At 45.4% G+C, this 18,255-nt stretch overlaps 1 protein-coding gene across 2 annotated transcripts in view; it reads right to left on the bottom strand.

Annotated features, from left to right (window-relative positions):
* The window catches only part of PFKM (phosphofructokinase, muscle), a 43,703-nt gene that overhangs the window by 1,024 nt on the left and 24,424 nt on the right, over positions 1-18,255 (bottom strand). For both annotated transcript variants that reach the window (XM_083599224.1, XM_083599225.1), the window contains 13 exons: positions 17,491-17,583; positions 15,610-15,735; positions 14,822-14,886; positions 14,513-14,576; positions 13,140-13,286; positions 12,947-13,017; positions 10,535-10,622; positions 9,405-9,557; positions 7,915-8,079; positions 6,515-6,576; positions 5,196-5,307; positions 3,535-3,634; positions 21-126 (listed from right to left, as the gene is read on the bottom strand). In XM_083599224.1, coding sequence (XP_083455350.1) covers positions 21-126; positions 3,535-3,634; positions 5,196-5,307; positions 6,515-6,576; positions 7,915-8,079; positions 9,405-9,557; positions 10,535-10,622; positions 12,947-13,017; positions 13,140-13,286; positions 14,513-14,576; positions 14,822-14,886; positions 15,610-15,735; positions 17,491-17,583 — 1,352 coding nt within the window. The remainder of the gene's footprint in view (positions 1-20; positions 127-3,534; positions 3,635-5,195; positions 5,308-6,514; positions 6,577-7,914; positions 8,080-9,404; positions 9,558-10,534; positions 10,623-12,946; positions 13,018-13,139; positions 13,287-14,512; positions 14,577-14,821; positions 14,887-15,609; positions 15,736-17,490; positions 17,584-18,255) is intronic.

Here is an 18,255-nt window from a genome sequence, read left to right as displayed (position 1 = left end):
AAGACAGAGGAGACACTTACTCAAAATCGGTCTGCTCTTTGAGTTCGGAGAGGGGCTGGAATACAAGGGCCCGTCTGCGCATGCCCAGGAGGCAAGCTGAATCAGGGCTGTTGGCAAAGATACGACCTGAAGAAAAGAAATCGTGGGAAATGCTCATCAAATTCATTATCTGGAAAAATGAGGACTTGCGTTTTTATTGCTTAATATTCTTAGATACCCTGGAAATATTTTATTCTGGAATGCAGACTAAACATTAATAAGTAGTTCAGCAAGGCAGTAATAATACTCTCAAGGAAATCTTCTGGAATTTAATATCTGGGTGTATTTATGCCTGTTCATGTGAAAGATTGGTGGCGAAAAGTCCACAATAAGTTATATAGTAAGTTACAAGTTAAATTCAACTATTTGTCTACAGTTAAAATGCATAAGCTTTCGTTAATCATAATAATCCTTGACTACTCTTGAACATAATTTCTTAGGGTGGTGAGCAATTGACAATAAAATTAAAATGATGGCAAAATCTGTACTGGTTTTATATTGGGGGGACCCAGACACACCCCTCCCCCACAGTTTGCTTTTAATGCATTATGTAGCCCTGGGAAAAGTTCAGAATGAATTTGTCAGATTTCCCCAAGTATTAGGATGCATGTAGGATTGCTACTATTTGGGAATGGTTCAACTGTGTGAGATGAGAAGATTAAGAAGAAATGTGAATTTATCAAATTTTAAAGAACATAATAAAGTATCATGTCAGGAGAGATCTTAACATACTATGTCAAAATCCATGTTTGTGAGCAGATATGCAGTATAGCAAGAGTATAGGGCAAAACACCAGAGTGTTCTGGGTGATGTTGTATTAGTTATCACTGCTGAATTTATTGTGTTTTAAGTTTTTTAAAAAATACTGATGATTGTTTACTGTTTTATTTTGTTTGTATTTTTATCAATGCCACAATGGGTGATAGCTGAAACCATGCTCAGAATAGATCAACTGAACTCAATAGGCCCAAGTTATTTAAGTTCATTCATTGCAGTAGGTCTTCTCTGAGTATGATGAACGTTGGCTATCACCCACTTATTGCGCTTTAAATAGCATTCATAAACCACCCTGAGAACCTCTGTTGTTGAAGGGAATCTAAAGGGTTAATAAAGAAAATAAACTTGGCCCAGAATTGTCTCCATATACATTCTGAATGTATATCCAATGAATATACAAATGAATATTATATACAATACTATATACTCCATATACAATGAATACTGGGTAATAAATTATTACAGTCCTAGAAGGCACCACCCCCCCAGTTGCTCTTATTTTAATATTAATTAGAAAATATGAATTAATTGGTTAATTATCAGGAAGGACTTTTGTGTATGTGAAGAAAGCATTAACTGGTAAAATCTATGCACACAGGTCCTGAAGGGTGACTACAGTGCGTTCCATGGAAATCGTTAGTTAGGCAAGGGATGCATAATAAGTCTATGATTTCCCATGGAGATATTTCTAAGGCAGGATTTGTCCCATCTCTTTCCCCCCTCTCCATGGTTTCTTTCTGAAACGGCTGCAGCCAAAAGAAAAAACTGATCTCTTGATTTGTCCTCCCCACCCTTGCCTCCATGGTATCTGCATGAAAATGGCTGCCACCAACCAGCAAAGCACAAATGAACTAGGAATCTGGTTGTCTGGATATCTGAATCTGCAGAAAGATTAGCAAGGTTTGGGCATAATTCTTTACGTGTGGAGAAGTGAATTTTCGGATAGTGGGAACTGCGTGTACAGTCCCCTGCAAATGTTGGACTCCAACTTCCATCATCCAGGCCCATTGACCATGCTGTCTGGGTCTGATGGGAGTTTGTGTCAAACAATATTTTCAGGGCTACAGGCTCCTCATTCCTTTAACAGCATCCGTGTTCCAACAGTGGCGGCCAAATGCCTCTGGGATGTCCACAAGCAGAGCCCGAAGGCCACAGCTCCCTCTCCCTTGCTGCCCATTCTGTAACTGATATCACCATCCATTAAAATACAGTTTTAGCCAGAGGGTCTTCAAGATTGGCTTACAAAATCAATCAAACAAACAAAAAACTCGCCAGGAATGAAACACAATACAGTGCATCAGGTGAACATTAAAAATGTAACTGAGACCAGAATCGGTACCGTATTTTTTGCTCTATAAGATGCACTTTTTCCCTCCTAAAAAGGAAGGGGAAATGTGTGTGTGTCTTATGGAGCGAATGCAGGCTGCACAGCTATCCCAGATGCCAGAACAGCAAGAGGGATTGCTGCTTTCGCTGCGCAGCGATCCCTCTTGCTTTTCTGACTTCACTTTGCTGGAGAGGCTCTGTGCAGCTTTCCCTCTCTGCACAGCGCCTTTTCAGCGAAGCGGGAGGAGAAACGGAGCCCCTTCCATTTCTCCTCCCGCTGTGCTGGAGAGGTGCTGCGCAGAGAGGGAGAGAATTTTTTTCTCTTGTTCTCCTCCTCTAAAACTAGGTGCGTCTTATAGAGCGAAAAATACGGTAATTCCCCAAAACAGGCAGCGCCAAAGGTGTGGGAATGCTGCATCCAAAATACTATGCAAAGGGTTAATGCTGTAGCATAGAATCTTGTGATATCATAAATATATATACTGAGGCAGTTTCCCCCCAGTTTGTTCAGTTATCACTTTATGTGGAGCTTTAGCTGTGAGAGCAGCAAGTGTGTTGTGTTATGGTGCCTCAGAGCCAGTCTGTAAATATCAGTCAGTCTCAGATACGAATTCATGTAAATCTGTTTCAGTAATGTAAGTATCAACTACCTCCCTGGTACATTCAATCTGGTACAAGAGCAAGTACAGCAAGTCAAAGCCATGTTATTTTTAAACTTTAAAAGCAAGTGTTGCGTGGTTTTTCTAAGGGGGGAAAAGAGAGCTATTAAAAGGGCCGAACAGCCCGGGGCAACTTCTACACAACTCTATAAACTACAGTGGTACCTCAGGTTACAGACGCTTCAGGTAACAGACTCCGCTAACCCAGAAATGTTAAGAACTTTGCTTCAGGATGAGAACAGAAATCGTGCAGCGGCAGCAGGAGGCCCCATTAGCTAAAGTGGTGCTTCAGGTTAAGATTAGTTTCAGGTTAAAAACGGACCTCCAGAACAAATTAAGTTCTTAACCCGAGGTACCACAAAGGTTCCCTCATAGTCACCTGAAAACAGGAGCAAGGGAGTTGTAAGCAGGGCTGTAGATCAGTGGTTGTGCACCTGGTTCACATGAAAAATATCCCAGATTTAATCTGATTGATCCCCATTGGAAAGATCCATCTAAAACCCTACAGAGCACAACCTATCAGTGACCCGTGGACAATACTGAGCTGGTTTTGATAGCACAAGTAGCCTATGCAGTTTTAGAGGGTGATGCCTCTTTCCAAATTCATTAATGGCATGATGCAGCAGGGAGAAACATCTGGATTCTGTTCTCTCTCTTTCCTATCCCTCATTCTCCAGCAGCCATAGCTAACCCCCTGGTGTAGCAGGCTACCCAGTCAAAAGCATCCACATACCATGCCTGGAACACTCTTTAATCTTGCCGGACATCCACGCCACCGCTTTAGCACCCATTTTCGTTCCAAAGTTTCTGTCAAACGGAGTTGGTGAGCCGCCCTGTAATGCGTAAAGGGAAAGTCAGCTTGATTGTCATTGAGAATCATAGTTGCAGGAATTGCTTAAAAGGTAAAGGTAAAGGGACCCCTGACCATTAGGTCCAGTCGTGGCCGATTCTGGGGTTGCGGTGCTCATCTCGCTTTATTGGCCAAGGGAGCTGGCATACAGCTTCCGGGTCATGTGGCCAGCATGACTAAGCCGCTTCCAGCGAACCAGAGCAGCGCACGGAAACGCTGTTTACCTTCCCGCCGGAGCGGTACCTTTTTATCTACTTGCACTTGTTTTTAAAATAACTTTTTTATTCAAAATTAAAACAAAACATATTATCCAGAAACATATCATCCTTATTCCCCATTTTTCCTCCCTCCCCTCCCTCCCCCCACAGAACTCACTCACCCCCCGACTTCCCTCAGTTCCAGTCTTTCATTTCTCTAAAAATACTGTTTTCTGCATGTTACACAGTTGTATAGATCCTCAAACTATTTAGCTGATTATTATCAATAAAACGTTTGTGAATGTTTATTCAAAGCCAGCCAAGGAGTCCAGTTTGCTTTGTTGTGTCTTCAAATACTTTGTAAAGGCTTCCCATTCATCTTTAAAGTCACAGTTATCCTTGTCCCATAGCTTGTATGTCAGTTTTGCCAGTTCTGCATAGTCCATCAATTTTTCTTGCCATGATTCTTTAGTTGGGGTTTCTTCAGTCTTCCATCCTTGCGCTATTAAAACTCTCACGGCCGTTGTCGCATACATGAAGATGTTTTTCAGCTTTTTGGCAGATCTTTCCCTATCTACTTGCACTTTGACGTGCTTTCAAACTGCTAGGTTGGCAGGAGCAGGGACTGAGCAACGGGAGCTCACCCCGTCGCGGGGATTCGAACCGCCAACCTTCTGATCAGCAAGTCCTAGGCTCTGTGGTTTAAAAGCCTCCAAATGGAAGATCGATTACAGCGGGAGTGGCTATGGGCCCTGTATAGCCTGGCAGAGCAAGTGACCCACCAACCGCTCCAGCTTTATCTTCCAATCTCAGCAGCCTGGTGCTCGGCACTTGAAATTGGGTAGTAAAATCTCTGTCCATACTGTGATCAGGACATAAATCCCTCTGTCTGCTCTTCACAGGTAAAGGGTAAGAGACAGCCATTTCCCAATGGCCCAGTGCTGCAGAGAGGTCCTAGAAACTCTCCCTTTTATTATAGAATCATAGAATTGGGAGGGGCCCAAGGGTCATCTAGTCCAACCCCCTGCAATGCAGCTGAAGCATCCATGACAGATGGCCATCTTTCTATGAAGAGTAAAAAAAAAGAGCATTTCTCCATCTCTGATGCTGGTAGAGAGGCCTTGTAAGAGCGCTTGGGAGACAGAATTCTGTGTGTGTGTGTTTGTGTGTTTTCCCTTTGGAACAAAACATAAGACAGCGTGGGTCAACTGGAGGCCTCTAGATGGAACCAGTCCTTTGGGTCTATTTCTGTCTTCAGCCGGAGTTCAACTTCTCTGCATTCGTGGAACTAAAAGCAGTATTATTTGCTTGAGCAGCTGTAGCAGTATAGCCAGGCTTCAGACATACCTGCTGCATGTGTCCCAAGACGTTCTTCCTGGTGTCAAAGACACCTTTCCCTTCCTCAGAATACAAGTTGTATATGAACTCGGTGTTATAGTGCTCATTGCACTTTTCATTCCTAGAAAGAGAGAACACACCCAGTATGGTTGAGGCAGGAAGACAGGTCTACACTGATTAAGAACTAGCTTTAAAAGAAAAGAGATGGAATGTTAGAACACTGTGCTAAGAGAGGGCGGAAAGCCTCAGGTGAGTTGAGCTCTCCTCAACTACTTTTGCCTGGTTGGAATGTGTCATTGTACTGTGATAATGCCTCTTGCTTGGCTGACTGGGTGGAGGGACGCTGTGTGTGTGTGTGTGTGTGTGTGTGTGTGTGTGTGTGTGTGTATAGATTTTTTCTGTATTTTGTATGAATGTAGACCCAGGATTCACATCCATTTGTCTGATTGGCGTGGGCCCTGCAGCTTAACTGACTAAATATTTCCCTTGTTCTGCAGCCTGTTTATACTGGAAATGCATTATTGCTCCATAATAAACTGCTTCTGCCCACCATAATTTTATTCTGACCATAGCCTGCTTTCTCTTCTAGTATAAGCGAAAGTCAGTGTGGTCCTGGCAGTGATGGGAGACCCAGGTGCAAATTCCTTTACTTTGCCATGAAGTTCCACACCACTCTTGGGTAAATTTATCTCAGCATAATGTACTTCAAAGGTTAAGTTGTGAGGGTAAAACAAAATGAGCCCTATTTACTCAGCCACTACATAGATGATGGGTGGGGTACAGGTATTTTATATATATATATATATATATATATATATATATATATATATATATATATATAATAAATTAACAAATACATTTGGAATGGACAATCTTATCTTAGGGCAGAATCTTGCGACTAATCACTTAGATCACCTCTCATTCTGAAATTCTACGTCTTGGAGCACTTCCAGATTGTTGTTATTCTGGGGTGGGATTAAATCACATATTGGCACATTCAGATTGTGCAGTTAAAGCTCGCTTGGAGCAAAAAATGCATTTCCTCGCCCAAATCAGTCTTCTTTTTTGCAATGAGTGCCTGGAAAACATACTGGAAACTCTGGAACAACAATTGCTTCCTTATCGGAAAAGCTGCAGAACCAATGTTGTTTTAGAAGGCAGCTCAGAATAGAAAGTTATAAGCATACATGGTTAAAGCTTAAAAGAAGAAGAAAACTGCTTCCACCACTCCTACAATGGTATTGCCCATCTTCACTCTTTTTAGCCAACGGAAACCATTTCTGAGCATCCAATCCCCAGCTGTTTGATGGCTAAGCCTAGTAAGATACCTCAATATGAGACCTCTCTTCACTGTGGTCTTCATTTTCTCAGTCAGATGCTCCACATTCATCTGTTTACCAAAGAGAGAATCATGGTTTCACTTTCCATCTCTGAAACTACACGTGAGCACATCTCCCAGCTATCGTAGCTTTTGCTGCCAAGTTGCAGTCCCCACCATCATACAGTCAAGACTTATTTTCTATAAAGGAGTACAGTGGTACCTCAGGTTACATACGCTTCAGGTTACAGACTCCGCTAACCCAGGAATAGTGCTTCAGGTTAAGAACTTTGCTTCAGGATGAGAACAGAAATCGTGCTCAAGCGGCGCGGCACTGGAGGTGCGTCAGGTTAAGAACGGACCTCTGGAAGGAGTTAAGTACTTAACCCGAGGTACCACTGTATTCCTGGAAAGACTTTCCTGTGCGAAGGTGGGATATGCAAACTTTGCACTAAAGCCCATGACGTCATGTTTTGGATTGTGAATATGAAAGGAGTAAGATTAACCCACTTAATAAAGTCAAATCGCAGACCCAAAACTATTCACATTAGTGACTTCACATGTTTGTCATCTGCACATACAGTTGCAAAGTGTTACACTGTGAGATGCCTGAGACTCACTTTCCTCCTGAATGAGAACTATAGGTATGTACCGTATTTTTTGCTCTATAAGGCTCACTTTTTCCCTCCTAAAAAGTAAGGAGAAATGTGTGTGTGTATAATGGAGCGAATGCAGGCTGCGCAGCAATCCCCGTTGTGCAGCGATCCCTCTTGCTGTTCTGGCATCTGCGATTCAGAATATTTTTTTCTTGTTTTCCTCCTCCAAAAACTAGGTGCGTCTTGTGGTCTGGTGCGTCTTATAGAGCGAAAAATATGGTATTTTCACTCTTGCCTCTGAAAACATTGGCTTGTAGAGTATGCAAGAGTAGGAATTGCCCATTCTTAAAGAAGATTAGCCCCTGTGTTTATGCATGAGTCATTGCCTTTGGAGCAAACCTAAAGAAGTGACTCATGCAGAGATACAACAGGCAGCCTTTTCTGTAGACAGGCAATTCTGTAAATGAGAGTCTGAATTGGAAGTGATTGTAAGAGGCAATTCTGCCGTGCTCTTCTCTTGGGAGTGATTGAACACCAGTCACATCCAAAGCAGAGACTAGACAGAATTACCTGCTTCCAGTGAAGGCAGGAACACCTATGCAGGAACGCTCCTCTAATTTATTTTCATGGCACACAAGCAGTCCTCTCACAGCATACTGGTGTTGCCCCAGCGCACAGTTTTGGAATGACTATTCAGGTATTTACAGCAGAGGCTGCTAAGAGTGGAGAGAGGAACTCAATCTAGACTATGCTGCTCTCCTAGGAGCTTTCAAAAAGGAAACAACCCCCTCTGGCCTCTGCAAACGGTTCTCACTTCCAAGTCATGGATGGTGAAAGGATCTTCATAAATATAGGCTGCATCTGCGCCAGCAGCCAGTCCCGCCATGGTAGCCAGGTAGCCGCAATATCCTCCCATGGTCTCAATGATGAACACCCGCCTCTTGGTGCCAGCTGCAGACTGTTTGATACGGTCACAAGTCTAGGGAATTAAACAAACAAATGGCATCCTGCTCAGAAAGACAGAATGGGGCAAATTCTCTGTATAAATTTTTGGCAACTCTTACGTTTGCAAGTTAAAAGAAGGTAAAAGGTAAAGGGACCCCTGACCGTTAGGTCCAGTCGCCGATGACTCTGGGGTTCTGCGCTCATCTCGCTCTATAGGCCGAGGGAGCTGGTGTTTGTCCGCAGACAGCTTCCGGGTCATGTGGCCAGCATGACTAAGCCGCTTCTGGCAAACCAGAGCAGTACACGGAAACGCTGTTTACCTTCCTGCGGTACCTAAATAAATAGCGGTACCTATTTATCTACTTGCACTTTGATGTGCTTTTGAACTGCTAGATGGGCAAGAGCTGGGACCGAACAACGGGAGCTCACCCCGTCGCAGGGATTTGAACCACCAACCTTCCGATCGGCAAGCCCTAGGCTCTGTGGTTTAGACCACAGTGCGACCTGCATCCCTAAAATATATAGACATATAAATGTACAACAACTGTCTTGGACTGAGTCAGACATACTGCCTTCTCTCGACTGATAGCTGCCCTCCCAAGATTTCGTGGCAAAGAAGGGGTCTTCCCCATCACCCAATATCCTCTGAGCTGAAGGTGGCAGGGACCAACCTAGAACCTTTGGCAAGCCAAGCACACACTCTGCCAATGAGCTACAGCCCCTCCCCGTTGCTTCTGAAGACATGACACAGCCGAATACCAAATTTGACCATTGAACTGTCTGCTCTGGCTGGCAGCACCTATCCAGGGTTTTATCAGGCGGGCATGTCTTTTAATCAGAGATGCCGAAGGAATAACAGCCAAATTCTGCATCACGAAAAGCTGATCTCAGCAGCCTATGAAAATCCTCCAAATTTGCAGTGTATTTCTACTCCTGGAGAGCCACTGCCAGGCAGTTTTGACAGTAGTAAACTAGATGGACCAATAGTCTGACTCAGTTATAAGACAGCTTCCTATGCTGTTGCACCACAAGAGGAGGAGGAGTTTGGATTTGATATCCCACCTTTCACTCCCCTTCAGGAGTCTCAAAGTGGCTAACATTCTCCTTTCCCTTCCTCTCCCACAACAAACACTCTGTGAGGTGAGTGGGGCTGAGAGACTTCAGAGAAGTGTGTCTAGCCCAAGGTCACCCAGCAGCTGCATGTGGAGGAGCGGGGAAGCGAACCCGGTTCCCCAGATTACGAGACTACCGCTCTTAACCACTACACCACACAAAACACTATGTTAGGCAGCTGCCACACCCCACCTGGCCCTGCATGTATTGAAATTCATTGAGCTTGGAAGCCAATGAATGCCTTACTGATGTGATGGTGTTGAGGGCTGTGTCTGCACCAATGCTGAAGTCAGAGCCAGGAACGTTGTTGGAGACGGTGGCAGGAATAACACAGAGTGGGATACAGAGCTCTTCGAACTTGGCTCGGCCTTCAATCAACTCCAGGCTGCCGGTGAAAGCCTATGTTAAGGGGAAAGAAGAAAGCCTCCATTATTAAGTTGAGGAAACTGTGGCCCTCCAGATGTTGTTGGACTCAAGGGTGCACAAAGTGGGGGGCGGAGGGGGCGGGCTGTCCCGGGTTTCCACTCGGGGGGGGGGGTGACAAGATGGCCCCTGCCTCCCCCCAGCTGTAGAGCGGCTGAGGGTGAGCGCAGTCAGTATGGGCACCCCTCTTGCACAGCGACCATACAGGCTGCCGCTCTCACACAGCGACCATACGGGCTGCTGCGCATGTGCAGTCTGTACGGTCGTCCATATGGACAGTGTGCACAGTCCGTATGGGATGCTGTGCGTGTACAGTCCATACAGATGTCACGCGTGCGCCACTGGGCAGTTTGTCCCGCCCCGGGTGCCGGAGAGGGTTCCTCCGCCACTGGTTGGACTGTGTCTCCCATCATCCCTGGCCAATGAGCATGCTACTTGTGGCCAATGGGAGTTGGGAGTCCAGCAGCACCTGGGCAGTTCTCCATCGGAGCCCACCCTGTTCTATCTTAGGATTTGGATGTTGGACGAAGAGTGCCTCTTCCAGCCCACTCTCAATGGTTGTCATGTTGTGCCTATAGGAATGTTCTGTGGAATGTGAAAACTCACCCCTTGCTTTTTCCTGTAAGACCTATTGCAGTCGTTAAGAGTCGTCCACAGGCTCATCACAGCTATCTGCCAATCACCCATTCCCACCACCCTTCTGAGTAATACCCCTCCCCACCTTCTCACTATATAGAAGGATCTGGCAACTTCTGTTTCAGTGTATCTGAAGAAGTGTGCATGCACACGAAAGCTCATACCAAGAACTAACTTAGTTGGTCTTTAAGGTGCTACTGGAAGGAAAAAAATTTTTTGTTTATACTCATTCACCAGTCTGTTAATCCTATCAACAGTGCTTTACTTCTGTTATAGATCTTGTGCTCTAAAGAGCCTAAGGCGTGCCAGAGACCTACCTCAAAGCCACCAATTATGATGAGCCCATGGATGTTAAAACTGGCGATGTTGTTGCTGATTTGCTCAAAGTACTTCTTAGGTAGAGTCCTGTCATTGAAGAAGAAGAATCAGCACTCCATTTTTGTTTAGTCTCTTATTCATTCGTATGGTTAACATCAAGCAAAAAATGCAGTAATTAAAATAATGAAATCCACGCCAACAACTAAAACATAATACAGTGGCTAATACAACTTTGACTAACGGGTCCCCATTCAGTTAAGATTCCAAATGCCTGGCTGAATAAATGCAATTTTTTTTATTTGTGCCTGAATGTTGTTGATGTGAGGGAAAAGCAAGTGCAGTGAGTTCCACAGATGAAGGCTGCCACTGAGAAGGCCCTGCCTCTTGTCCCCACCATCACTAACATTGGCAGGACTACCCCAGACAATCTTAAAGCATAGGCCAGCAGGTACTGGCGAAGGCACGCCTTACATTCCTTGGGCCCTAAGTTTTATATGGCTTTGGACAAAGGTGCCAACGCCTTTGGTGGGGCCAGTGGCTAACAGGCAGTCAGCACAGAGTTTTAAGGATCAAAACGATATAATCCCATCTTGCTGCTTCACATTACAACCTGGCAAGTGGCGTTCTGCCTCAACTGCAGCTTTCAGACCGGGTTAGATTTAGCCAGTCTACTCCCCACTCGGAAAATACTTTGCTGAGTGGTTCGCCGAGGATGCAACGGAAGCAGAGAAATAAGCTTTCTTCACCACCATCGTCACTACCACATGGTAGACATGATGGCGAACTCTTGTTCTGTCATCTGTGCCACCTCTGCCCCGGCCATCATCTGGTCAGCTGCATTGCCAGGAGCCCCTCAAAGAATCAAGAGGCCTTTCAGACTCCCTACAGAGGGATCTTGTCAACAGCCAAACTTATCTCACCTTTCCATGGCAAGACAAGGGCTTTGACAGGAGCACCGGCCATGCCAAGCTAGAAAAACACAGAGAATTCAGGAATCACTCTGATTCAGTAAGTCTTGGGAGGCAGGCGATGGTACCCTTTGATTTCACTCATAGAAAGTTCCATTATCCCCAGTAACTCTCATTTTCCAGACAGTTAGCCTCTGCAGGGGGACGGGCAATTCTGCTGTGCTTCAGCAAAGGAGATGATAGGAGCTTTCAGATATTCCTGATGCAGTCACAGAAGAACTTCCCAGCTTCAGTGGAGGCTGCCTGATGCATCTCTGCATGAGTCACTGCTCTTTCCAATCAGCCTCCGCTGACTGAGGTAATTCTGTTTTGCCTCTGCATCCAGCATCATTGGAGCATCCAGTCACACTTCCCATATACAAAGGCAGCAGCCTCTCAGGAGGCTGCTGGGCTCATTCTTACACAAATCACTGCCTTGAGCTTGTCTTCTTCCAGCCAGGAGTACAGTGTCTCCTGTAGAAATAGGGAGAATTGTCTCCAGTGTCTTTTCCACACTCTAAAAGTAAAAAAAAATTAGGCAGGGCAGGGGTGACTAACCTGTTGCCCTCCATGTTTGTTTTTGGTTTTGGTTTTTTTTGCTGGACTACAATTCCCATCATCCTTAACCAGTGACCATACTGATTGGGAGTTGGAATCCAGGAATATCAGGAGGGCCACAAGTTAGCCACCTCTGCTTAAAGCTATAAAAGGGACATGTGTTGTTTTTTCCAATTTTATAACAGGAAAAAGTTTTCCTCAGCTATGTTTGCTAGCGGTGTTTATTTTTTAATTATTTTAATTATTTTATTTTTTATTAGCAGCTGTGTTTATTTTAAACACAGAGTACATCCGTCCATGGACACCTCTCCATAGCTGTCAACTTATAGATTTGAAAATAAGGGACCAGCAGCCTCGAAAATAAGGGATCAAGCAGCCAAAATAAGGGATTTTAGTCAACCACCTGAGATACGAAGTTAAAAGGGACCAGATAATTTTGGAGAGCAGCGCCAGTTTTTAGCCCTTCGTTTCCAGAGGTTGCTGCTCAAGCTGATGAAACACTGCAATTAAATAACTACAAGCAGCAACCACTTTTCGCACAAAACGAAGTCCAAGCTACGAAGATGCTACCCCAGGCAGAGACGCTCAGTTTGGCAGCTGTGAGGAGGATGGCGGCGGAAGGGCCCGAGGCTCCCGCCAGTCCCGGCGGGGAGGGTCTCCCAGGGGCCCAGGCTGGTGAGAGGAGGCCAGGGGGGGGGGCGGGGCGGGCAGCCAAGCAACACAGTTGGAGCCTCCCTCCTCCCTGGCCGGCAGGGAGGGAGGGAGAGGAGCTGCTTCCTTTGAAACCGGGGAAATTTAAGGGACATCGTCAATAAGGGACAGCAGCGGGACACGGCACTGGGATAAGGGAGTTTCCCGCCAAATAAGGGACGGTTGACAGCTATGCACCTCTCCCCATCATAATACCTTTTGGTTCCAAGACTCGATCCACCTCTCCCAGTCCAGCCACCGACTCCTCCCCATCCAATTTCTTCAATCTGGAGAGGAAGGATGGACGAAAGGGTTTCTTTAGCTCAAAGCAGCTCTTTCCTGAGCCACTGGCAATTGTGGAACTCTCTTAGAAGAGAGTATTAATCCCTCAGTTAAACAAAACAAATACCTTTCCTTCGGCTAGGCCTTCAAACCCGTCGTGCACAGCCAGCATCCTATGGCCGTGGATCAACCCAATTCTAACAGTAGACCTCACAGCTGCATTCATGCCAGCTGCTGGTGCACCTACGTTCATCACTGCCAGGTTGTAGCCGCTCTGCAGAGAAAGAAAAGGATTGGGGATGAAGTCAGAAAGGGTTTTGGATGTACTTCAAAGCACACCCTGTTGGGGGATTCTGGGTTCCATGGAAGGAGCCGGTCACATGGACAGAAATTTCATAGAGCAGCTTTGCTCCCATTACAAGGATGGTTTATTTATTTATAAAAATTCTAATTACGTGTGTGTGTGTGTGTGTGTGTGTGTGTGTGTACTCCAATAATAATAATAATATAGTAATTTATTATTTATACCCCGCCCATCTGGCTGGGTTTCCCCAGCCACTCTGGGTGGCTTCCAACAAAATATTAAAAATACAATAAAACATCAAATTAAAAACTTCCCTAAACAGAGCTGCCTTCAGATGTCTTCTAAAAGTCAGTTGTTTATTTTCTTGACATCTGATATGAGGGCGTTCCACAGGGCGGGTGCCACCACCGAGAAGGCCCTCTGCCTGGTTCCCTGTAACCTCACTTCTCGCAGGGAGGGAACCACCAGAAGGCCCTTGGAGCTGGACCTCAGTGTCCAGGCTGAATGATGGGGGTGGAGACGCTCCTTCAGGTATACTAGGCCAAGGCTGTTTAGGGCTTTAAAGGTCAGCACCAACACTTTGAATTGTGATCGGAAACGTACTGGTAGCCAATGTAGGTCTTTCAGGCACATGAGAATAAAATCAGCAGAAAAACACCAATAAACAAATACAGACTGGTTAAAAAGAAAGATAGCTCATGTTACAACTGTTAAGTTGTGGGTGAACATATCAGACGACACAGCGATTCTTCAGACAGCTCTTGTTTATTCACAGGCCAGAACAGAACTGAACTGAAGGGTGCAGTCAGCCTGCTTATATAGGGCTCCAGTACAATGTAACTGTAACAATTTTCTAAAACTATCCAATCACTGAACGTCACTTTCGATCCCTTATTTGTATAACTATCTACAGTATCCCCCTGCTGGCCCAGGGTGACAACTTCAGTACATAACAACAACGGCCTGTCTAAGCAGTTCTCAACAGGATATGCAGACCTGCCTATACCAAAACAATGGAAGCTGCTTCATAGAAGGTCAGGTCTTCACGGTCTCAGACACAGAAGGGTCTCTCCCATCGCCTGCTTCCTGAATCCCTTTATTTACAGATGCCAGGGATCAAACATGGGACTTACACATACAAAGCATACCACTGAGCTATGCCTTCTCTCCCATTGTACTCCCCTTCCCCCCCTTACCTTTGCAGAGGGTGGGCGAACATGGGCCAAAATCTTGTAAACATTCCAGTTGTTTTGGAAACTCCTGCAGGGTGAATCAAATTATTAGGAGCAAAGGAAGCAGCCTTGTAACCTAGGCTAGTTCAAGACTGTCTACACAGGAAATCCTTCCCAGCCCTTCCTGGAGATTCAAAGGACTGAATCCAGGATCTTCTGCATGCAAACCAGATACTCTGTCACTGAGCTATGGCCACTTCCCCTTCCTAAGAATAAAAAATTAATTGCACGGAGGCCCTGGAAGGCCTTGTTCACATTGTAGCTCCAACTTACCTTCCCCTAAGTTTAAGAGCTTCATCAAACCGTCCCTCATTCATCGCTGTTGTGACATCTTTAGTCTGTTGAAGGAAGACGATAGTGACAATATTTTTTATTATTTTTTATAATAATATTTATTAAATTTTCCATTTTAATTAAATCCACGTTGGGGACACAGGTGGCGCTGTGGGTTAAACCACAGAGCCTAGGACTTGCCGATCAGAAGGTCGGCGGTTCGATTCCCCGCGACGGGGTGAGCTCCCGTTGCTCAGTCCGTGCTCCTGCCAACCTAGCAGTTCAAAAGCACATCAAAGTGCAAGTAGATAAATAGGTACCACCCTAGCGGGAAGATAAACGGCGTTTCCGTGTGCTGCTCTGGTTCGCCAGAAGCGGCTTAGTCATGCTGGCCACATGACCCAGAAGCTGTACGCCGGCTCCCTCGGCCAATAAAGCGAGATGAGCGCCGCAACCTCAGAGTCGGCCACGACTGGACCTAATGGTCAGGTGTCCCTTTACCTTTAAATCCATGTTAAATACATTCCAAATGATAATGCAATCAAACAGTCCAAATTTTATGCCAAATTATAAGTCATTGATTTCTTACCTGCCCATAAGGTCCCAGGGGAGGTAACAACAGTATAATATACCGTTATGAAAACAACTATTTCAAATGGAACAGAACAATATACATTCAGCAAATGTGGTGGGGGCCCAGCAAAACAAAATACCTTAAAGGCTGGGATAAAGAGGTGCATTTTCTTGTCCCACCCCCATAAACGCACATGCCAGCAAACAATACTTACTACTTGGACGCACTCCATGAGAGGAAGACGGACAGCTTGGTTACCAGAGAGGCTGACAACACATGCTGGAGTATCAGGAGTTCCCTCCAGTAGCGCCATGACAGCTTCCACTCCCATCCTGCTTCCCTGCAAGATGGAGAACAGAAAAATGATTTTTTAAAAGGGTTTGGGGGTTGTTGTTTTTTTGTATTTCTGCAAACACCTGAGCATGTCAATACTTAGGGCCCTCGTACTTATGGGACCACCTCTCGTGGTATGCCCCGCAGAGGACCTTAAGGTCCATGAATAATCATAGTTTAGAGGTCCTGGGCCCTAAGGAAGTCAGACTATCCTCCACCAGGGCCAGGGCCTTTTCAGTGATGGCTCTGGCCTGGTGGAACGCTCTGCCTCATGAGACCAGGGCTCTGCAGGATTTAACGTCCTTCCGCAGGGCCTGTAAGACAGAACTATTCCGCCTGGCTTTCAATTTGAACCTGGCCTGATCTTTCGTTCCCCTTCCTTCCCTCCCCCTCCCCTTTTTGTGAAGATTGCCCACTCTGGGATCCCACAGCTGGTTCTCCCCTGGTCACCCTGCTGGCCCAAGTGGAACTAATTTAGCCAGCTAGCCCTGGTGATCATCTAATGTTTATTGGATGGATTTCCCCCCTAAATTGATTCTTGATTTTATTGTTATTTATGCTTTATACCGTATTTTATGCTTTTTTTGTGTGGCATCAATTAAGTGTTTTAAATTTGTTGTTAGCCACCCTGAGCCCGGTTTCCTGAACTGGAAGGGTGAGGTATAAATAAAAATTTATTATTTATTATAATACTTCCCTCTTGTTTTACAGCGGCCTAATTTTAGCTCCAATCTGGCCAACACTTGCCACCTGAGTTCATTATTAGAGGGAGTAAGAAGTAATTTGTAATTATGTTATTGCTAATTACCTCCTGCTGTGTGAATGGCCACCAAGTGCTCTTATCATGCCAAACTTTGCTGAAAAATGTGAGAGACTGCATTTTGTGGCCTTTTGTCTCCACAGTTTACAACGTGACACAATGGGCTCTAGTCCAAGAAAGCTCATGCCTCAACTAGTCTGTCACGAGACCCTTTGCCCTTCTACAGAAGTGTAACATTCCCCACCGGCAGGCAATTAATTCCAGAGAAGTTAACAACCTAGAGACAGCGGGACTGCATCAAGTGTGGGGAACCTTGGGGGCCAGCAGGCGTTGCTGTACTGCAACTCCCATCAGCCCCAGCAAGCAGGGCCAACGGCCAGGGATTATGGGAATTGTAGTTCGGCAACATCTGGAGGGCCAAAGGTTCCCCACACCTGGACTACAACTTTAGAAATATCTCCTCCTGCCTCTCACTCCAATATGCAATACAGTGGCACCTCTGGTTACGAACTTAATTCGTTCCGGAGGTCCGTTCTTAACCTGAAACTGTTCTTAACCTGAGGTACCACTTTAGCTAATGGGGCCTCCTGCTGCTGCCACGCCGCCATCGTGCGATTTCTGTTGTCATCCTGGGGCAAAGTTCTTAACCTTAGGTACTACTTCCAGGTTAGCGGAGTCTGTAACCCAAAGTGTTTGTAACCCGAGGTGTTTGTAACCCGAGATACCACTGTACAGTGGTACCTCAGGTTAAGAACTTAATTTGTTCTGGAAGTCCGATCTTAACCTGAAGCACCACTTTAGCTAATGGGGCCTTTTGCTGCTGCCACGACGCCAGAGCACGATTTCTGTTCTCATCCTGAAGCAAAGTTCTTGACCTGAGGTACTATTTCTGGGTTAGCGGAGTCTGTAACCTGAAGCGTCTGTAACCTGAGGTACCACTGTATTGTTTACAGGCATGTCATCTATATGAAGCATCAGAAACAAAACTGCATTGCTTTTTACCAGGATGCGATCAAAGGCAGAGGGGGTCCCACCACGCTGCACATGTCCAAGGATGGTGACTCTTGTGTCATAGCCCAGGCGTTTCACAACCAGCTGCAGAGAGAAAAGAAGTGCAAAATAATGACACTATCCCTTCAAAGTTAAAATTAAAGTTCACTGGACAACAGAAGAAGAACCAGGCTTTTGTTACTCTTTGAGTCCTTTGGTTGTACAAACCCGCCCTTTTTAACTGTGCAGGATAATAATAATAACAACAATAACAACAACAACAAAACAACAACAATAATAAATTTATTATTATTATTATTATTATTATTATTATTATTATTATTATTATTAATTTATTTATACCCCGCCCATCTGGCTGAGTTTCCTCAGCCACTCTGGGCGGCTCCCAATCAAATTTTAAAAACAGTACAGCATTAAATATTATAAACTTCCCTAAACAGGGCTGCCTTCAGATGTCTTTTAAAGATAAGATAGCTACTTATTTCCTTCACATCTGAAGGGAGGGCGTTCCACAGGGTGGGCGCCACAACCGAGAAGGCCCTCTGTCTGGTTCCCTGTAACCTCACTTTTCGCAGTGAGGGATCCGCCAGAAGGCCCTCGGCGCTGGACCTCAGCGTCCAGGCAGAACGATGGGGGTGGAGACGCTCCTTCAGGTATACAGGACCGAGGCCGTTTAGGGCTTTAAAGGTCAGCACCAACACTTTGAATTGTGCTCGGAAACGTACTGTGAGCCAATGCAGATCTCTCAGGACTGGT

The sequence above is a fragment of the Podarcis filfolensis genome (genome assembly GCF_964270895.1).
Source record: "Podarcis filfolensis genome assembly, chromosome: 2".
NCBI lineage: Eukaryota > Metazoa > Chordata > Lepidosauria > Squamata > Lacertidae > Podarcis > Podarcis filfolensis.
Note: the sequence above shows the minus strand (reverse complement) of the source record. Positions and strands in the feature narration are given on the sequence as shown.